We start from the raw sequence: 20,631 nt of genomic DNA, 5'->3' as shown, positions 1-20,631 counted from the left end.
AAACTGCTGTTAGAGCATAACACTGTGACTTGCATAAATATACAGTGGGACATGACACTTCCTGGGGGTAAACCACAAAGTTACCTCAAAATGTTCACAAAATGTATCATCTGTTTTTTTCCGTACCACTAATTCCAACCTTTGGATGTTTTTCAATGGCCTTTGGGTACTATTTAATTACTTAAGCACCATATGATTAATTCAGCACTTTTTCTTTTAAACAAAAGTACTTTTGATCCAGAAAGGGGCGCTTCCTATCAGTATGGAAAAGGCACCCTTGAGGAGTTTGGGGACGTGCCTCTCCCCCGCCCCTCCCCACTGTCGACTGCTGGTGGACAATAGTAGATGGCTGCCGGGCAGCTTTCCGCTTAAATGGTCGAATATTAAATTCCATCTACTAAGACTTCATCTTATCGTCTTCATCATCGCAAATTTAACTCAATATTTGATCCTGAATGAGCCGTATTATCAGTGTCATCATGAAGGAAAGAACCCGGGTAGACCTATTTACCTGGGACAGAAAGTGGATAATAGGATGTGTAAGATGAGCATACGTCCGATTATGGTCTACGTGGAAGGGGACTGTACCGGTAGCAGTCGACTCACTCATTGATAACAAACCAAAGACCGAAATCAAGATCACTCAGTGTAAAGAAATGCTACATAGCTTCTTTTCATCCGGCGTACTGACGCCCTCTAATTTTGACGTTTTCTTCTTACAGCTCCGTGTATATGGCTCTGGTTTATTGAAAAAACCTATTTCTCAATTAAGTGATTTATTCTTGTTCTCTTAATTGTAGCAAACATACACATTAAATAGAGGAATTAAATTTTTCTGGAAAGGGTTTCAAAGCCCTATAATAGCGGATCCAGAAGGCGAAGCCGTCAAGATCGACTGCAGCTACTGGTTACATGTCGTCTCGTACGACTCCTTCATTTGCGAGAGAGGTAGGCCTACTTGCATGTAATAGTAGGCTGAGCCCCCCCCCCCACCCCCTGAAGCTTTAAATTTAGCATTTGGTGATATTTCTTGATCTCTAAAGTAGCGACTTCAAAGCCTCTCGATCTCTAAAGTAGCGATTTTAAAGCTCAAAACATGTCTGTTTGATATGATGGGGAATTACAGTTCTCTGGAATGTGTTCCAAGCCCAGCTGGTGATTTGTAACATTTTGCAATCTGAGAAATATATGTGTACTTAAGAGAGAAACAGAGAGAACGAGTTTGATTTCTCCAATTATCACTGATTGTAACCACATGCTGAATTTCGGCTCCAAGTTTGACCCCCCCCCCCCTCATACCACGTCCACCCTTCCACGTCTGTACGACCTTTTCTAACTCCATGAACACAATCATGAACACACACTATGAGTATGACAGTATATTTCGCAATCTAGAGATGTAACTGTCGAAGAACTTCTTTCTATGAAAGATCTCTACTGTACAGCTGGTGCTAACCTAGCTTTTTCAAGTACGTACTTGTACATAAGTAGTGTACATTTATATTTGTCAATGTCATACAAATTCAAGGTGACAGATCTTGCTGATCGAAAATAAGTGTTGTTTATTTAGGTATGTTATATTGCATCCTTCTATCAATTTTATGTTTAACTTCCGCTTAATGTAATATTTAAGATTCAGAAATGGACTTGAGCACAAACTACATCACAATAAGTTTCTCATTTCTGTCTGCATGAAGGTTTTTATTATTCTGCACTTATTACTGTGTAAGTAGGCTGGACCTAACGTTAGGCTAGTATATCCTAGGCATTGGCCCTAGCTGGCTAGACGTTAATAGTTGCTATGTACAGCGGTGAACAAGACTACTCTGTCAGTGTATATTGGAACTAGCTTGCGTATACTGAACTTAGATAGACCTAACAAGTAACGTTGTAAAATAACACAGGCCGAACGACGTGGTAAATTCAATATTATTATTAATATTGTAATGAAACTACTGTATCCAAACAGTACCACGGCACGAGTAGTACTAGTGACTGCAATAAGTATGACAGTACACGGTAAATTCGCAATAGTAAGGGCTATTGTGTTCTTTTAAATCATGATAGCGGTGATAATGATCTTGCTGATTGTTTTCAGTGGTTTAGTTTTATCCTTCAGCTATGTGCTTTCATCGATGGTAAAGGTCGGGAAAGATTTCCCCAGCATTACGTACGTTGAAGTTTACTGTATAAATCCGCTAAATGGGTGGAATGATCTATGAATGTGTCTCAAATTACAAAATTGATGTTTTCTTGTGTCACTGTGGCAACTTTGGTTGGTTCTAAGTTTAAGGCTTTGTACATTAAAATTGTGCTTGAAAAAGTGGTTTACAATTTTGACTTACAAGCATAGCAACTACGGTGTCTATCAGTGCCGCTACATTAAACACAGTATGCGAATTTAGGGGACACACAAATTTAACGTACACCACCATAGTAAATTACCAATTATTAGTCAAGACCCAGTTTTTACCTGTTGGCACATGGTACATTTGTGCTGTCTAGTACTGGATAAGGGCCATGGTTCAGGTTACAGTATGTGCAATGCGGTACCCCCACCATTTACCCCAGGCCTAATGCCAGTCCTAGCCTTAACTCACAACAAAGTACCAACAGTTGTGGACATTTGCTTCACTACCTCTCTTACCTTTCTCCCACTCCACATATGCTTTTACCCATTTACCTAACTACAAATTGGAACGTTTTAGCGCTGCGCCCTCGCTCCCTGGTCACCCCCCCCCCCCCACTTACATCTCCTTCAGAAACCAGTAAGTTTTGGGCAATTCATTCAAAATTCTAGACAGTTGAATCCAATCATTTTTAGGTATAACATAGAAGTTGGTCTCGGAATTTGATTACCCTAGTGCCTGTGTGCAATTTGACCAACAGACATGGATGCTTTAGTTTACCCATTAAAGACTGTAATTTTCTGTGTTTGTGATCTCTCATCATAGTACTAGTAGTAGTAGTATCTGTACTACTGAAGTATTTGTAGTAAACTCTACCAGGGTTGCCAGTTTTTCTCTGATGCAATTTTATTGACAGCCAAATAGAGTGAAAAATGCAGAATACAAATTTACTAATATTGTTTTATGATAATTGACACTGGATATAGGTGGGATATTGTATGGATTCTCAATTTGTTGCAATTTGGGGGTCTCCTAAAATGAACATTATGAAGTGAAAGGTGGTAAAACATTCCAAATGTTTTTATCCACCGTATCAATATTTAGTCAGACTGAACGACATGAAATGGTAGAAATCAATGTTCTTTGGAGGAATTTAACAATTTCCAGCTATTACAACTTTTTAATTATTCACCTGAAGTATTATATTTTTGTATGCAAGACAAGTAACACCGAGTCAAATATTGATGAAATCTTTCATAAATTTAAATATGCTTTGAGTGTTGAAAGTTTAAATTATTCTTTCCGGACTTTCTGGAGCTTAGAAATGCCTTTTCATTTTGTCCAAACTTGTTTACGTAGATTATTTTCTCATAATTTAGCCGTGTACTGCAATTGGTTTCTTTTGCTGTCTACTTACATCTACACTGATATTAACTGCGCTTGCTTGAATATATAAGCAGACCATACAAATTTTATGTTTTCAATGTATAATATTAATGTGTACCATGTTGAGTGATCGAGAATACACATGGAGGAGGGAAACAAATATTACAGGACTTAGTAGTTCTTCAAGGTTGATAATGGCTGAATAGAACTTGGCTGCTTTCTGATGGTTTTATGTTTTGACCTCTAAAAAAGTGTTGGGTCATAAACATATTAGTTCAATGTGATATGACAATTGATTAGCCAAGGTGTACTCATCAGAAGACATTCATTTGGGAATTGTCGTGTGCTTATACTGAGGCAGAAGGGGCATTGAAGAGACATGGCAGATTGAAGTGGGTGGTCAAGAGGATAATTAATCCAACTATTAAATTTATTGGCACAATTTTGTAAAACTTAAAAACGCATAAGTGGAAAGGGACAAATACTGTATGTATATGGTTTGCCATGTCTATTATCGATAAAGAATTGAAAGCACAGTAAAGGCCCGGTCACACTACAGCGATATTTTATCGGAATACGGTCCGATTTTTCAGATTTTAGGCCGAAGAGTGAGGTTTGTGGTAGTGAATGTAATGAATGCAGTGGAATATTCGAATACCTACTCCAAATCTGATGAGTTCTGGAACTGACTACATTCTGAAGTGACGTCAAATTGAAAAACGATAAAAATCGGAAGAGAAATCGGATAGCTATCCGATAAAAGGAAACGGAGTCAATATCAAAAGTTAGGAGAGGGCTATTCCACATCGGAATGGCTCAACAGATAGCAAATCAGGTCCTTTATCACTGTGGCTAGAAGACCCGAACAAAAAACTGGCTGTTTCGATTCCTCCGGGAAAATCGGATAGTATTCCGATAAAAAATCGGTCTAGTGTGACCGGGCCTTAATAGTCTTTGCAAGGATACTACAGTAACTGGGTGCCTCTGGAACTATAGAAATGCAATTAAGCATTAATCTCCCCTTACCTAGTTAAAAAAAAAAAAACATGGACAAAAAATCATATGTGAAAGTGGCCGCACGACTCCACAAATTGAAACAATATAATATCATGTCCTCCGTCCAATGAAAATTTAAAAATGGCATTTCATGTTGTTTTTTGACATATCAAAAACACCAAACTGGCAACACTAAGTACAGTACTATCATAATACTATTTTGGCAACGCACATGATTATAGTGTTCGTCAGCAATTTCAGTAACTGTTTGACTTTTTTCTTGTTTTGTTCTTTCAGGTTTTTGACAGAAATGTTTTTTGCAGAATATATTTCATAATCAGTAAAGTACAGGAAAGAGTCAAAGATGAAGATTTCAATTAGGTCATTGACCTGTTTGTTGTTTGTGCCAGCTTATGTGTTGGTCACTGTTAAATCACAAGACCCTCCGGCTGGCCCACCACAACCTGTAAATGGTACAGATACGGAACAACCTGGAACAACTTTTCCAAATGAATTGGAAACTGTGAGTTACTATGTACACTTTTATTGCATTTTCCAGGAATGAAATCAACCCACCTTCAGATTTAAGCAGAGCAAAACTTTTGTCCGATGAGCAAAGACTGGCATTTCACTCAAGCTTGGCCAATTTGAATTACTGATTTAAATCTTGATTAAAAAAACAAAGAAGAAAATTTAGGACAACTCAAATGTTGCTGTATATAGTCCACATTCCACTAGATTCTTAAAACTTGATAATCTGCTGGTAAAGAAGATGGCTCTAAACCTAAACTAGATATATATATATATATATATATATGAGTTCTTCTAGTCTTTATGCATTTATCTTTTGATGCAGTTTTACTAGACTATGATTTTCCTGATTTCAGGGGTGGGGGGGTGGGTGAATTAAAGAATTTGTAATTTCTCCTGAGACTGCTCAGGTACATTTCATAAACCTTCAGATTTATTTTGCAAAAAAACCTGAAAAAAACAAACTTGAAATGTAGTCAGCAACATATTACCAAACACAGGAATATTGGAAATTGCAAGCAATGCAAAGTTCTGTTTAGAATCAGCATACTGTAGCTAGCCGTACACTAAGGGCTTGTATGCAATACTCGACATACTGGTGCACTATACACCAAATACTTTTAATTAAATATAGAAAGTCTTAGGTGGGAATCCAAACTACACTTGTAAATGGACAGAGTTTGTGAAAACTTTTTAGGCAGTGAACCCCCCTCCCCACAGTCTAAATTGGGGTAGGGGTGGGGTGTGGTGGTGGCAAAGCCAGGTAACTATTTGAGGGAGGAGCATATTTCCTGACAAATTAAAGTGTACTGTACCGTCTAAGGGGAAACTTAAGACAGTGTCAAGTGAAATGCAGAACTTTTGACAAATTTCCTAATTCAACCCAAAAATTTACATTGGTTATCACTGAGGCCCAGACTTTGGTTCTTTCATTGGGGACCTCGGCGTACCAGTCTGATGTGATGCAGATATACTGTAGTATCAAATACTTCTGAGCGCTATATGCAAAATTTCCCATGAATATTAATAACTCTAGTGTAGAGATGGATGTGGAATTACATAATTTGATGCACATCGGTAACAGTAAAATGCTGTGGTTTTATTGTCGGTAAAGTTAAATGGCAAACTGGTTTGGTATGCACAGCACGTCACTCGATCTAAGGATGTTACATGACAAGCACATGTTTAGTTGCAACCATGGAACTCTCTTTCCAAAACATAGCTTTATTGTCTGTATAAGTTAGTGGTGCAAACAGAGCTCATACATCTTGGAATGTTTTTAAAGAAATTTGTTTAGTTTGCGAAAAATATTCTCTCAAATACAGTGTTGACCATCGTTCAGAAAACAAACACAGAAGTTGTTGTTCTGACACAATAGCCTATTATGAAGGATTGACAATGAGTGCATTGGACAGTCCATAAAGTGGCATTGCATATAATAACTGGTGTAAAACTCTAGGTTTTTTCAGTGGCAGTCCTCCTCTACTAAAGCAATAGAATTTTCTTCCAATAATCATCAGCCCTGAAAGTGGTGTACTTCATGCCGTCAGTGCGGCAATTTAACGAAAGTCCACTCTTCTCTCTCCGTACATCTAGGAAGAGATATTATTATCCACTGATACAATGGAAATATTGGTCAATGCTTCGCCAACTACTCCAACTAAGAAAGGTGAAATTACGACCGCAAAGAAAGAGACAGCACCGAAAGCACCTCCCAACATAACAACTACAGCTTCCAAGATAATTACTACACAGAAACAGACAACAACTACAGAGAAACAGACAACAACTACAGAGAAACAGACAACAACTTCTGCTTCGACAACAACAGCAACAACAACGATGGCAAAAACACCTATAAGAACTTTAACAGAGAAAGTGAGTACCATCGCCACACCACCAGCCGTGGAGACACCAACAGCATCATCCATTACAGAATCCAGAGCAACACCAGCCAAAACAGAAAGCAAGGCACCAGCGAAAGTTACTAAATCTACCAAAGCTCCATCGGCACGTTTAACAGTGCCACACGGAGGGGGCACTACGAAAGGAACGGTTACACAAAATTCTACAAATAGCGGTGAGAATTTCATAGATAGTTTACCCTACATTGTAATCTAAGTCATATATAGTAATAAGTTTATGCTTTTGGTATTGGAAGCACATGGTTTTGCAAATAAACTGCAGATTTTGTCTGTAATATTCCCAAGCTGTTATTTCATTTCGAAACTTATTAGGCTTCTATTCACTTCACAGTGGAACTTTGTTTTTCATTAACTTTGTAATTAACCACAACTATCCCAGAGAAAGTATCATAACCTGTTTGATACTACTCATCATATGCTTATTACAGCCAAGGGCCAACATTTTTTTTAAGGATTTTGACTGGTTGTCAAATTGGTCAAAGGGTAACTTTGGTCCACATAAAAGAAGAAAAATATAGCAAACTAAGGAAGAACGATCAATATATGTATCCAGCGGGGGAGATGTGTAGGTTTGGTGAATAGAACACCAGCTTTGGGCCAGTAAACCCCCCTCCCCCCAACTTCGTGTCCATTTTGCAGTAGGCCTGCCACTATTTTTAAGCACTTTTTTTTTTTAAACATCTCCAAAGTGATGGAGGGTGATTCCATTGTATTGTTTACACCTATTTGGGGGATGTACATTATTTATGATGCAATCCAAATTTGATGCGAATAACTACTGTAGTCGTCAGCCAGACGATCTCCCAAGCTTGTTTTTTAATTTCGCCGCAGACGAGGTTTGGACATCTTCTCCAATCAGACGACTGTTAAAACTTGACCATGTCACCTATCGTATACCAAAAACGCACAGAGAATATAACAGTCACATTCGTCATTCTGGGTAACTGTAGTGCATAGGTCATACAGTACCAGTAAACATAGGATTCAGCTTGTATCATTGTTAACAAGGCAATAACAAAATCTGAGGCTTGCAAACTGTAGAATATCGTACAGATGTAACCACATTTGGAACACATGGTTTTTCGGCCTTTCTCTACGCTAGGGAATACTGCAGACATGTGACACAAGATAGCAACGTATGTCTGCCGATTATTCTTGAACCAAACCAGTTGTCAAAGCATTTGTTTTGTGGTAGATAATGTTCCGGATCATTTTGTTACTGTGGTCTGTGATATTATACATCTCATATCCGGCATATAGCCCTATTGCTGTCTGTCATACACTGCTCCTCCATCATGAATTAAAGGCAACTACTAAACCTGACTTTTTTTTTATGTTTTCTCTTGTTTTTCTTTTAATTACAGGTACAGAGTTCTTGCCAGGTATTGATGTAAGTACACATTTTTTACTTGTTGATTTTTTTTTTTTTAATGTAAAGCAGCATTTTGTGTGGAACTGAAAGCATTATGGTGAACGCCATTACTTGGCCATTTATAAGGTATAAAGTGCATTAAGAGGTCTACACCCAAAAAACTGTGTCCAGGAATGACCAAAATGAGGCAGTCTGAGATGAGAGCTTACAAGGTTGCATGCACACAGAGAAATCTGAAAAAATAATGTTACTTAAATTTTGGGGACAGAAAAGTATTTGACTAAACATTGAATAAGCAGGTTAATTAGGAAACAAGCAACTGATTGTAACCACATTGATGATTTTAGTTAAGATTGAGAGATGTCCAGTCATGTGTGAATATAACATGAAATTTTACCGACTGTGCTCTAGCTGGATCATCTTGATAAATTTATAAAAATCCCTTCCCGTATTTTCTTGTACAGAAAGACAGTTTCACAGCAAAAGTCATAATTCCGATCGCTGCGGGTATCGTTCTTGCCGTCTTCATAGTTTTCATCGCTTGTTCCGTCCGATCCTGTCTAGACAAAGATGGTAAAGGTAGCAGCAGCCGGAGGAGATTAATGGTTAGTACAATTGTTGTATCCGCCCTCTCCACCCCACCCCCATCGAGCCCCAGACAAAAATAGCGTATAAAGAAAAGGAACTTCTTGAAACCCTCTCTTACTTGACAGTTGTGATTCTTTCCCTCAGATAACAGATCGAAAAATGTTTACACCTCGTAGACTAAATGCGACATGCAAGTTATGAAGCGATACGCAGCAAAAAATATTCATTACAAACTTTGAAAGCTGGGTAGAAATGGCGTAGGAGCCCAATTTGAATTGGGGCGCTGTGACGACTTGCCTGAAACATTTAACCAAAATTTTTCACGCACTCTGCACAAGTTCAAAGTCTTAATGTACATATCATATTGGCTTTTACATTAGTAGTGGCAAATTAGTTGGACAAGCTTACAACTTTATTTTAATTACCAAGGAGAATTTTTTAAACTTTTGATTTCCTTTAGCTACATCATTACAATTTATTTTTCTTTCAGTAGGTGCCCGAAAAATTTGCAGCAAATTGCCCAAATTTTCACAAAAATATTTGGTTTGGGGGGCGTTGTGTACTGACAATTATTATCGCATGATTCTTAATAGCAGTATCGATCCTAGCAGGTTACACTATTTGACAGACTGGTCACATGAAGTTGTTCTACAAAATGGCTGTATAAACTAGTAGTATCAAAGCCGTGAATCTGATTCGTATTTTGTCTAGAATCTGGTTAAATCCGATGCATCCGACGTAGAAAGACGTCGCAGGGGGGCTCTAGCCCCCCCCCCTTTCCCGCCTCCTATGCCTATAGTAGCACTTCAGGGCAACCAAGTGCCACATCATAGTCTGAGATCTCCTCCAGTCACAGATCTCAGTAAATACACATGATGAAATCTGGATATTGCATAATAAGTTGGCAGCAGAGAGTCACAAAGCGAGGGCTGCTTATAAGTCAGACCTCCTTGACCTTGCAGTGTGGCCACATAATATGCCATAAATACTATCCCAATTTCAGGATCTTGTGTGCCTTAACTACGTACTTAGCTGGAAAAAGCCTACATGTTTAATCATTGTCACAGGAGTAAAACAGGATACAAACATAAAAGGCCCAGTCAAAGTACTGTGGCTAGAAATGTTGTTGGCCTTTTTCCTACTCTCAGCGAAACTTGCTGCTTTAAGTCCGCTCCATACTGGCAGGGCCCGACTCAAACCGTCATTCAGTAGAGGATATCTGCGGGCAGTGTGCAAATGCTGTCATAAGAATACGACTGACTTTGACCTTTGCCATTGCTTCAGTCGGGAAACACCGAACATGCAGCATTTTACCCTACCGATGGTCGGCAGTGTGTGGCCGTTCATGACTCAAACTTGCACAGTCTTAGCATATGTAATCAATCGTGGGGTAATAAATTTGCATACGACCTGAGCAAGTTCCGGCCGTTAACTGCGAAGAGTCGTGTGCACTGACCTGTCTGTCAGTGCGCAGGGGGCCAGTTTTAAATCCATGGGTCATCAAGCCAATCAAAATCTGAAATCAAAAATGCAATGTCAATGGTAGGATCTTACCTGCCCTGTACAAATTATTCAAATAAAAAATCAAGGTCTTGCTGTTTCATGGTTACTGCACTATAGATCTGACAGGATGTAACATTTCAGGGCAGGGACTTAACATGACCACGAAAGTCTTTTGAGCTTGGTCTGTCCATGTCTCAAACTATGACAACATAGCTGGCACGTTTATTATGCTTTATAATGATATTTACTATTGTACAGAGTTCAGTCGTGAACTTCATGTGGTAGTATTGTTGTTTAACATTACAAAGAAACCATAAAGTATCACAGGTTGATATTCGTCTGAAATATGTAAGCTCTGTACAAATGGGTGCAATGAGCTGTCAGTTAGACCTAATGTCAAAGAAACATCTTCAGTCCTAATATTAATATGCATAATAGGCTAGGCAAGGTTAATCTGCTATGAAAAATGCGGTGTGTAGATCAAAAGGCAGAACGTGGGTACTTGTTCCTTGATACCTGACTCATCATCTTGAGACTTAAGAATCAAATGTTTTCGACATCATTTCAATAGATGGGCAAAATAATAAGTAGAGTGAAATGGCTGCTGTTGGTCGATTATGTAATGTCATTTTTATCCAGAATTGCCTTTACAATTCTTTACTATTCTGATGTGATGAGGGACATGTTTGGTTGTCTTGTTTAGGATCACGATATGGCACCAACGGACCGAGTTATGCTCCTTGCTGACAGTTCTGAAGACGAATTTTGAAATGATGTAAGTTAGCTGGTTTCATTATCTCTTGTTTTGTTAGTGGGGATGACAAAAAAAAAAAATCCATATTTTGCTATATATCCAACTGCTTTTATTGTTAACTCGATATGCTTGTGATCTTTTCATTTTTTTTAAAAACAACACATGGCCATGTCAATCTCAATGATCCAAATGGTCAACAAGATAGGGGGCCATTTTGTATGCATTCTTGGGTTATATCATAAAGTCTCTATGTTGTGGCATTGTACCCATGATTTCATTGTATGCATTTCCAAACCTTCCCCATGGTACATTTATTGAAAAATTAATTATCTATTCTTGATTTTCAATTTATTTCCACCTATTAATGTCACAAGCTCTGAAGATTTGTTATTTTTTCCCCCTTCTCTCACAGCTACGATCCGATGAAGTCTATTTTATCCTCAGGTATTTGACAGACTACGTGGCTTGTGGGGTCGCTCTCCTAAGGACTCTGAGAAGGAGCTTGCACTCGTGAGCAGATCGAGGAAACCTGACCTGTGAGTCTTTCAAGAATGGACAGCTCCCTGCTGCAGAGCTTTTTAGCGAGAGCTGTTTCAGATGAGTGTTAACGGGACTGTAGAATACCGCAAGGTAATTGCAGCGCTGGCAAATTCCAGGAAAGGTTTCAACGGAAAAGTTTCTACACTACATACTGCTCGTGGGCAATTTCTCTTCACATTTTTTCGTTTGTACAACTTCAATGATAGCAAAGTTGTGCATTAGCAATATTTTGAACTTACTTCTGAGTGCATGCGTCACTAGGTGAAACATGAAACAACTTTTAAAACCCGCCTGTGCTTGTACCATGTCTCTCCCACATTTTGTTTGTTTAATGTTCTCTCCCTGAAAAAATTAGATTTGCTTTCTAACAGTTTGTGGTCTTTTTGATTGCAGTGATGTTGTTGGCAAGGAACCATAAGGTAAATTCCTTGTGGCACTCGCATGCCCAGAGTCAAAAGAAGCTGGAGAATAAGTCTTGTTTTAATCTCAGAAAATTTGTTTCATAAAATGCATAAATGAAGCTAGGAGAGGGTGTCTTTTTTTTACAGCAAGGACTTAACCTTTTGGTGTACGGTCCAATGCAGGTGAACTATTCCAATAATTAAAAATTAATATTTGGGGATTTTTTACATCAATTTAGAGGAGTATTTTCTATTGGGACGTGTATATCGGTGGAAAAGTTATAAGTTGAAGTTTTCATAAAACATGAATGACAAGTAGTTTGGGCTCATTAGGTATGCAAATGAGCTCCCCAAATTTCCTATGTCTGTATGCAACCAGAAAGTAACATTTATTTCTGACTAATTAATATAGGGAGGAAGAGAGAGTGAGTAATGTTCAAGAGTTATAAATGTTTGACTAAAAATGTTATGTATATGAAAAATATTTTAAAATATCTGCAACATTCCATCAGAATTTATTGGTAAAGGGCATTGTTGAATTAATTTAGTGTTTGGAGAATTATATAGTAAGTACCTAGTTGTCTGTTTCACAAATTCACACTATATGGATTTACTCAAATTGATCAGACTGTAAGAGAGTTTTGTTCAATTACATGTTAAAAAGGGTTGATGCAAAAATATATATATATATATCTTGTGACATCTCGTAAAAATGATTGATTAGAACAGGTTTCTTGGTTTGCTTCAGAACTGAGGTTTGGACCATTTAGTACATGTATGTATAGCAAGCACACAGGCGCATTTTTCCCAATATTACAAAGATTTGGTATTTTTTATTCGTCTTCTCGTTGTTTCTACTTTTAGGAGTACGCAAAGGCCACCATGGGTATTTCTCTTTTAATAAATCCTATTTCTTGCTCTGTAGCTTCAGGTAAACGTTTTTTTCTTTGGGGGGGGGGGGGCTGTTGCTAAGTTTGTCCTACTTCTTCGAGTACTTAACTTTCCACATCACGGCACTCTCACAGAATATATATTGGGGTGAATTTTAATTTATTCTTCAGATTTTACGTTTTTGAGTACTTAACTATCATGCATGAAGGGACTTTCTTTTTCATTTCTAGTATTCTTTGTCCTAGTATTTTATAGAAGAAACAGATGTAGTTATTTCAATTAATCACCAAATTTGTCACACTCTTTCAAACTATGTACAGTATATACCTACAGAAAAAATTTAAAGGTTTAAACTTAGAAAGTATTCACCCATGTTTTTCTTGTACCTTACAAAGTACCTAAAAATGGCAAGGCATGATATTTCTCTTTCAAGACATCTTGGTACTTACAAAAATTTTAAATTTCAATTTCATAAATTATTCACCAAATTTGTTGTACTTAACAAGTACTAACAGTAGTGTGAAACTATCATACATTCTTGGGCAGCCATGATAATTCTCTTTCAGGACATCTTGGTACTTACAAAAATTTTCAATTTCAATTTCATAAATTATTCACCAAATTTGTTGTACTTAACAAGTACTAAGAGTAGTGTGAAACTATCATACATGGCTTAGCCAGCCATGATAATTCTCTTTCAGGACATCTTGGTACTTACAGAAAAATTAAGGTGAATGTGACTCATTCACCAAGTTTGTCTTAAACGTCTTGTGAGTACTTTACCTTTAACGTTTCATAGACTACCTTGGCATTAAAACTGTTTTCCTGTATATATGTCCTGTTACTCACAGATAAAAAAAAACATGATACTTAAATGCTCTAAAGTACTTATCTCAAATTATTTCATTAACATAACAACCTGTGAATCACCTGTGGAAAGTTGGTACATAAACACAGACGTTTTGCAAGTACGAAGATAATTAAAAATTTAGCGTAATATATTTACACTAATTGTAATTAATATTAGTTTAAATTTTTTAATTGTAGATATTCGGTGTGTGAATGGGGCCAGCATCTTATTCTGATGGAAACATGTTTTCTTTTAATATTCAAATTTGATCACAACTAGTGAAAAAACCCTTAACAGCGAAACATTTGTGTGCTAATCCTATGCATAATTTTGACCGATCCGTCTTTTCACAAATTTTTCTTTCCATTTTCCTACACGTTTTTTGAAAACTGTTATCCTTTTCTTGATCCTTATTTTGGATGTTTAAACTTGAATCATTTTATATTAAAAAGGCTATCGTCATCATTTTCGCTACTCTGAATTAATCATTTTTCTAATTGATGAATCTGTGGGATAAACAACACTTTTGGATGCCTCTAACAATTAATTAAGGTGCGGGCGATATTAAGATCAACTCGTATCACAGTACTGCAAGTCCATTCTTGGGTATTCAATTAATAGTTGTATCTTGTTTAAATTTCATTGTGACATTGACTGCACAATGTGAAGTAGATGGTAATATTGCACAGCAATCTGTATGCATAAAGCGGTAAATTTGTGCTGAATAGTTTTTGTAAGTTGTATACCGCACTGATATTAAACCAGTGCAAAAAAACAGCAATGTTAAATGTACTCTTCGGATGTTTACAACGTATTAAATTTGATGAAGTAACGAGTCGTGAAAGAAAGTGCTTACCGAACAAAACGTGGATTTCTTTTTTGTAAACAAACTCTCTCTGTCAAAAATTGCTGATCATTTTCATTGCAACTTTATGCAACACTTCTTCAGAGGTATTTTCTGGGCGTCAGTACTTTTTCTTTGAAACGTCATAAAAACTAAACAGTAAACAGTTTTAAAAAATGAAAATATTTTATTGTCAGTCTCAGCCCTAAATTACCGCATCTTTTCGTCCCCGATCGGCATTACCGACGTTTCTTTTACTACGTCAAACGCTAGATCATGTTGTGCTCACTGAGATATTTTATGAGCTGTGTTCACGTCTTACCCCCTCAACATTGGTTTCGAATTGTTGGGTTCAAAACATTTCGGGAATTTTCAACCGTTTGTTTACGGACAATTTGGAAAGACTTGAAAGGAAACGTGCTTGCCTGTTGTCAAATCAGTCAGATACTTAAAATAAAGTTCATTTAATGTTTTTTAAATATTTTGTTGTTATCTTTAAGTATATACTATGTCTTATGTCTTTGTTTCAGCAGCTCAGTAACAAACAGTTGTTGCTCCCTTTTATTTTGAATTTTTACATTTATCTGCCAATCATCGTTAAACTTCAAAGTAGATTAGAAAAGAAAGATAAGCTATTAATGTGGGTTTCATTTGGTATTTTTTACTTCTGCAATTGTTTTAAATGTTTTCTTAAGTTTTATTGAGAAATGATTGTTCTTCTTTATCATCTTACAGAGTTTTTAACAAAATTAACTTGGCAAAGTCTTCCACAACTCCTGGGTTATTTGTATAGTTGCTGGGTTTATTTGCCAAAGTTTTGAAGGGGCAATGTGCAACAAGGGTTAAATTTTCTTTGTTTGATAGATTGTTATTTGCTTAAAAAAAATATGGCTTTTTCCATAGGTTAGTGATGAAGCACACTTTCTCAGACTTTAATAAATTTGCAGCAATTTTTTCTTATTTAGCTATATAATTTTGTAAGATTGGAAAGATTACTAAATGATCTCAGAGGTAAGACTGGTGAGGGATGGCAAGAAAGCAATAATTACACAGTTCACCAGCATGAAGAGACATATCAATTTAAAAACTTGTTAGTCATAAACCACCAATTTAGAAAATAAATATGATAGTTTCAGTGTCAAACTGTTAAATGTTTTTGCTTGGAAATTTGATATGAAATACAAAGAAGAAGTGGAATGTTTCTGATCCTAGAGGCATTTTGTAAAATGACAGCTGATCACAGACAAGACTTTGAAATCTCTGATATCTCTCTGATATTAATTATGTCATATAAAAGCCAAAGATCATGGATTGTGTCCTCTTTAAGTACTTTCTTGTGTATTGAAAGATGCTTCTAGCTGTGAAGCAAGATCTGTTAATCTCTACAGAGAGATAGAACTGAGAGAATCAACTCAATATACAGTATATGTTATCAACACATAATATGTCATCGTTTTGTATGTTATCAACACATAATATGTCATTGTTCAGTATGTAATCAATACATAATATGTCATTGCTCAGTATGTTACCAACACATAATATGTCATTGTTCAGTATGTTATCAACACATAATATGTCATTGTTCAGTATGTCAGCAACACATTATATGTCATTGTTCAGTATGTTATCAACACAAAATATGTCATTGTTCAGTATGTTATCAACACATAATATGTCATTGTTCAGTATGTTATCAACACATAATATGTCATTGTTCAGTATGTTATCAACACATAATATGTCATTGTTCAGTATGTTATCAACACATAATATGTCATTGTTCGGTATGTTATCAACACATAATATGTCATTGTTCAGTATGTTATCAACACATAATATGTCATTGTTCAGTATGTTATCAACACAGAATATGTCATTGTTCAGTATGTTATCAACACAGAATACTGCATGTCATTGTTCAGTATGTTATCAACACATAACATGTCATTGTTCAGTAATATGTCATTGTTCAATATGCTATCAACACATAATATGTCATTGTTCAGTATGTTATCAACACATAATATGTCATTGTTCAGTATGTTATCAACACATAATACTGTTATCATTGTTCAGTATGTTATTAACACATAACATGTCATTGTTCAGTAATATGTCATTGTTCAATATGCTATCAACACATAATATGTCATTGTTCAGTATGTTATCAACACATAATATGTCATTGTTCAGTATGTTATCAACACATAATACTGTATGTCATTGTTCAGTATGTTGTCAACACATAACATGTCATTGTTCAGTAATATGTCATTGTTCAATATGCTATCAACACATAAGATGTCATTGTTCAGTATGTTATCAACACATAATATGTCATTGTTCAGTATGTTATCAACACATAATATGTCATCGATCCGTCGATGCATCTCAGCAGAGAATCAACTCAGGTTGGAACGATTATGTAAAATTAAATGTAATCAACAAACAGTACATAATAATGTAACAATTGCTATCTTCAGGAGTCGCAGCAGGGAGTAAAATGAGGTTGAAAAAGAATTTGTGAAGGTATTTAACCAGCACACATATTATTTAACTGCTCTACCATTTGAAATAGCAGAGAATCAAGTGAGGTTAAGACAATATGTAATAACATGTAACGATTACAGCGAATGTAATAGCACTACCTTTTAAACACAAAGAATCAACCCGGTTGAAAATATTTATGGAAAATTGTGGAAATCAACGTACATAGGTTATGTGCAATTACTCAACCACTGCATGATCTCAGCAGTTTTGAGTTAGGTTGAGAGTGTTTGTAAGGTTATGTAATCAACAAATGTAACTTTGTCCACGTGTATCAGGAGGAGTTAATACATCTCAGTAGTGAGAATGAAGTGAGGGATTAATCAAATATGTAACTTAATATTGTCGACAATGAATATGTAATACTTCGTCAGTGAGTCTCAGTGGAGAATCACACGAGGGTAGAAAGAGTATGTAAACTTATGTAATCAACTCGTAACAGTTTCATCGGTTCATGTAACAGTTTGATATAGAATCAAGACGAATTATTGTATTTCAATAATGAGAATAAACTGAGTTTGAAAGGACCCGTAACATCTACATGCAACTACGATATGTAACTGTCCCATCTTGTCACAGCAAAAACTCAGTGGCACTTTCATCACTGTTTCACATTACATAGCTGTGGAAATGTGTTTCGTAAGACAAGAATGCTTTCGATATCGTCACCATTTTCGGTTCATATTTACATTTTTCTGATTGTGTATGTTGTTTTGTGTTCTTCATATTTTATGTTGAACTTATGAGTAAAGACACTCTTGTTCAGTAATTAACATGAAGTTCGTTAATCTTAACTTAATTGCAGTGTTCATCAATTTACCCGTCCACGAAACAACAAGTACAATGCCTTTTGTTTTACAAAAGTTTCTCCAATTGTTTCTATTACATATTTCATTCACGAGACCAATAAACAAAGTTACGTCTGGATCGCAGTAGGTCATAATGCCTTGTATATAGAAATTAAAGGGTTTAAATTTGGAAGAATTTGAATGTTTCTTTTTGTTGAAATGTTTCTGTTGCATTCGAATGTAATTATCATCATCATCGAGCGCCTGAAAGTGATGTTCTTCGCTAACTTTTGATAAGATTTTTCTTTCAATCTCTTCAGAAATATTGAGATAACGAAGTGACCTCTGATGTTTTTGCAAACTGCGATATTTGTAGTCCACGCTTTCTGTAATAGCATATATCTGAAGGAAGGAGAATCTAGAAACTGAAAAATTAAAAACGTCAGACTTCTTAATATCAGTTTGCACCTTGCTTCATATCTGATAAGCTGCAACATTCAAGAAAACAGTCGATCAACAAATTTTGTTTGGTTTTTGAGGCTGACAAAATTAGTTACTATATGCGCAATGGTGATCAAATTTATAGCACAGGTCCATCAATTTCATGCATGCATGAGAAAAATGATTCCATTTATTTGTTTTGTAAAAGTTTGATTCCCAGGAAGTTTACTTTTCATTGAAAACATAGCCTAATTGTTCCCAAATATGCTGGAAGATTAAAATATAAATCTTCACTCCTGTTCAAACATCAACAAGTATTTTTACCACCATCCCCCCCAAGGGGAGTTTTTCCCTTATATGTTTAATACTCATAGTTTGGGAATAAAGAGAATCGAGTCATAACCTCACAGAAAGTACTTTCGAATACTTGTGAATGATTTTAACTTGATAAAGTTAGAGGACCATACAGATGACCTCGGAAGTAAATACTGTTTGCTGCATTGTAGCACCATACAGTCATTTTGCATAATCCCAAAATGCAACGTACAGTACTATGTTATACATTACGTAGTGGCACTGATAGACACTGTAGTTGCCAGGTGGTTTGAAAGTTTCAAACTTGCAACCAGCACTTTTCCGAAACTGCAATTTTGTTAATCTGCACAGCCTGAATGCAAACAGATTGACTGTCAGTTGTTGTATTTTCAAGTGCTGTCATGGACCCATTTAATTTTCATTTTTGTTGATGTTGTAATATCAAGCATGGATAATATTTAGGGACATGTCTCCATGCCATGGTGCGTTTTGATTCAAGACTTTGACCGTAATAGATATAATTCCGAGGGAAACCTGATCAAACCATCGATGATATCATGTAGTTGCAGGATAAAACAAAACACAGGGCAACATCAGAAAGATCACTATTATCGTGTGTATGCTTTAAACAAACATTGTTGCAGTTAGTATCGTAAGTCATCATACACAATGATACTTCTAATTAAATGACGTTACAACACCGAGTCGTAATGAGTTACTTCGTATCGCTAAGAAAACTAAACCACATAGCGACATCAGAAAGATCACTATTATCATGTGTATGCTTTAAAAGAACATTGTTGCAGTAAGTATCGTAAGTTATCATACACAATGATACTTCTAATTAAATGACTTTACAACACAGAGTTGTAAAGAGTTACTACGTATGGCTAAGACTGAACTGATTCACATGCCATTGACTTGCCTGGCTCGAGTGGAGTCGTTCATCTCCAAGTCGCTGTATTATCTCTATGCCGGGGGTACGGCAGTCATAAGGTGACATGCGAGATGTAGAGTTATACCATGTTAGGATCATTTTACAAATTTTGATTAATGTTGAGATACCAAGTCATGTGTAACATGGCAACTCAAAATTTTGACAAATTTTACAGGGATGTCAAGGTAGCATAAGTTGGTATATCTACAAAAAAAAAATCAATATTTTGTCGAGATGTTGTGTTATTCTGACATGGTAACTCTACATCTCGTATGTCACCCTATGACCACCGTACGGGGAGAAAAGTTGGCAAACTTTATGTCAGGTCAAATCACTTTTGAAATTTAGTGACTAGACTCATGACTGGTTACAACACTGTTTTATAAGTGATACAAATATTTAAAAAAAGGGGGGGAAAACAAAGCCAGTTTATTTTAGCAAATATTTTCTCTCATATTTAGTCTACTTTTAATAATTATATTACAATTTTTCAAGATGATTATTATGAAGGCCACAAATACATTGTTTTATTGCTGAATTAGACATTGTCTTGCTTTTGTTTCTTTTTATTGTCTTAGGTTACTATATCTTTAAATAGTGTATTACAGGAGGTTATGACAGAACTTCAGTGTGTGCAGTAATTTATTAGAAATAAAAATTGTAAAATCTCAAAATTGCTATCATTTTGGACAACTTTGTTGAATTATTCTGAGTGTTCCAGAATTACATGAATGGTTTCTGCAAGAGATTTCATTACAATGGAAATTTCTGATAAGTATTTTCCCCAAATATGTGCACCAGTCTGAACAGAGAAATGTTGATACATATCTGCCACCCACCCACCGCCCCCCCCCCTTATGGACCACACAGGTATAAAAAAAAAGAAGTTC

The 20,631-nt window shown here is 36.1% G+C and overlaps 1 protein-coding gene across 2 annotated transcripts; it reads left to right on the top strand.

Annotated features, from left to right (window-relative positions):
* The first annotated feature begins 1,432 nt into the window (after positions 1–1,432).
* On the top strand, positions 1,433–20,139 carry LOC139970611 (uncharacterized). 2 transcript variants are annotated; one of them, XM_071976445.1, is made up of 7 exons: positions 1,433–1,570; positions 4,809–5,034; positions 6,639–7,122; positions 8,332–8,357; positions 8,804–8,944; positions 11,134–11,205; positions 11,597–20,139. In XM_071976445.1, exons 2-6 carry the CDS (start codon positions 4,876–4,878, stop codon positions 11,197–11,199), a joined length of 876 nt encoding a protein of 291 aa, XP_071832546.1. In that variant the 5' UTR covers positions 1,433–1,570; positions 4,809–4,875; the 3' UTR covers positions 11,200–11,205; positions 11,597–20,139. The 2 variants fall into 2 exon arrangements, with proteins under 2 accessions (XP_071832546.1, XP_071832547.1); XM_071976446.1 differs by having other exon boundaries at positions 1,453–1,469.
* The last annotated feature ends 492 nt before the right edge of the window (positions 20,140–20,631 follow it).

Source organism: Apostichopus japonicus, chromosome 8, assembly GCF_037975245.1.
Source record: "Apostichopus japonicus isolate 1M-3 chromosome 8, ASM3797524v1, whole genome shotgun sequence".
In the NCBI taxonomy this organism is placed as follows: Eukaryota; Metazoa; Echinodermata; class Holothuroidea; order Aspidochirotida; family Stichopodidae; genus Apostichopus; species Apostichopus japonicus.
The sequence above is the reverse complement of the archived record's forward strand: the minus strand, read 5'-3'. Positions and strand labels throughout refer to the sequence as shown.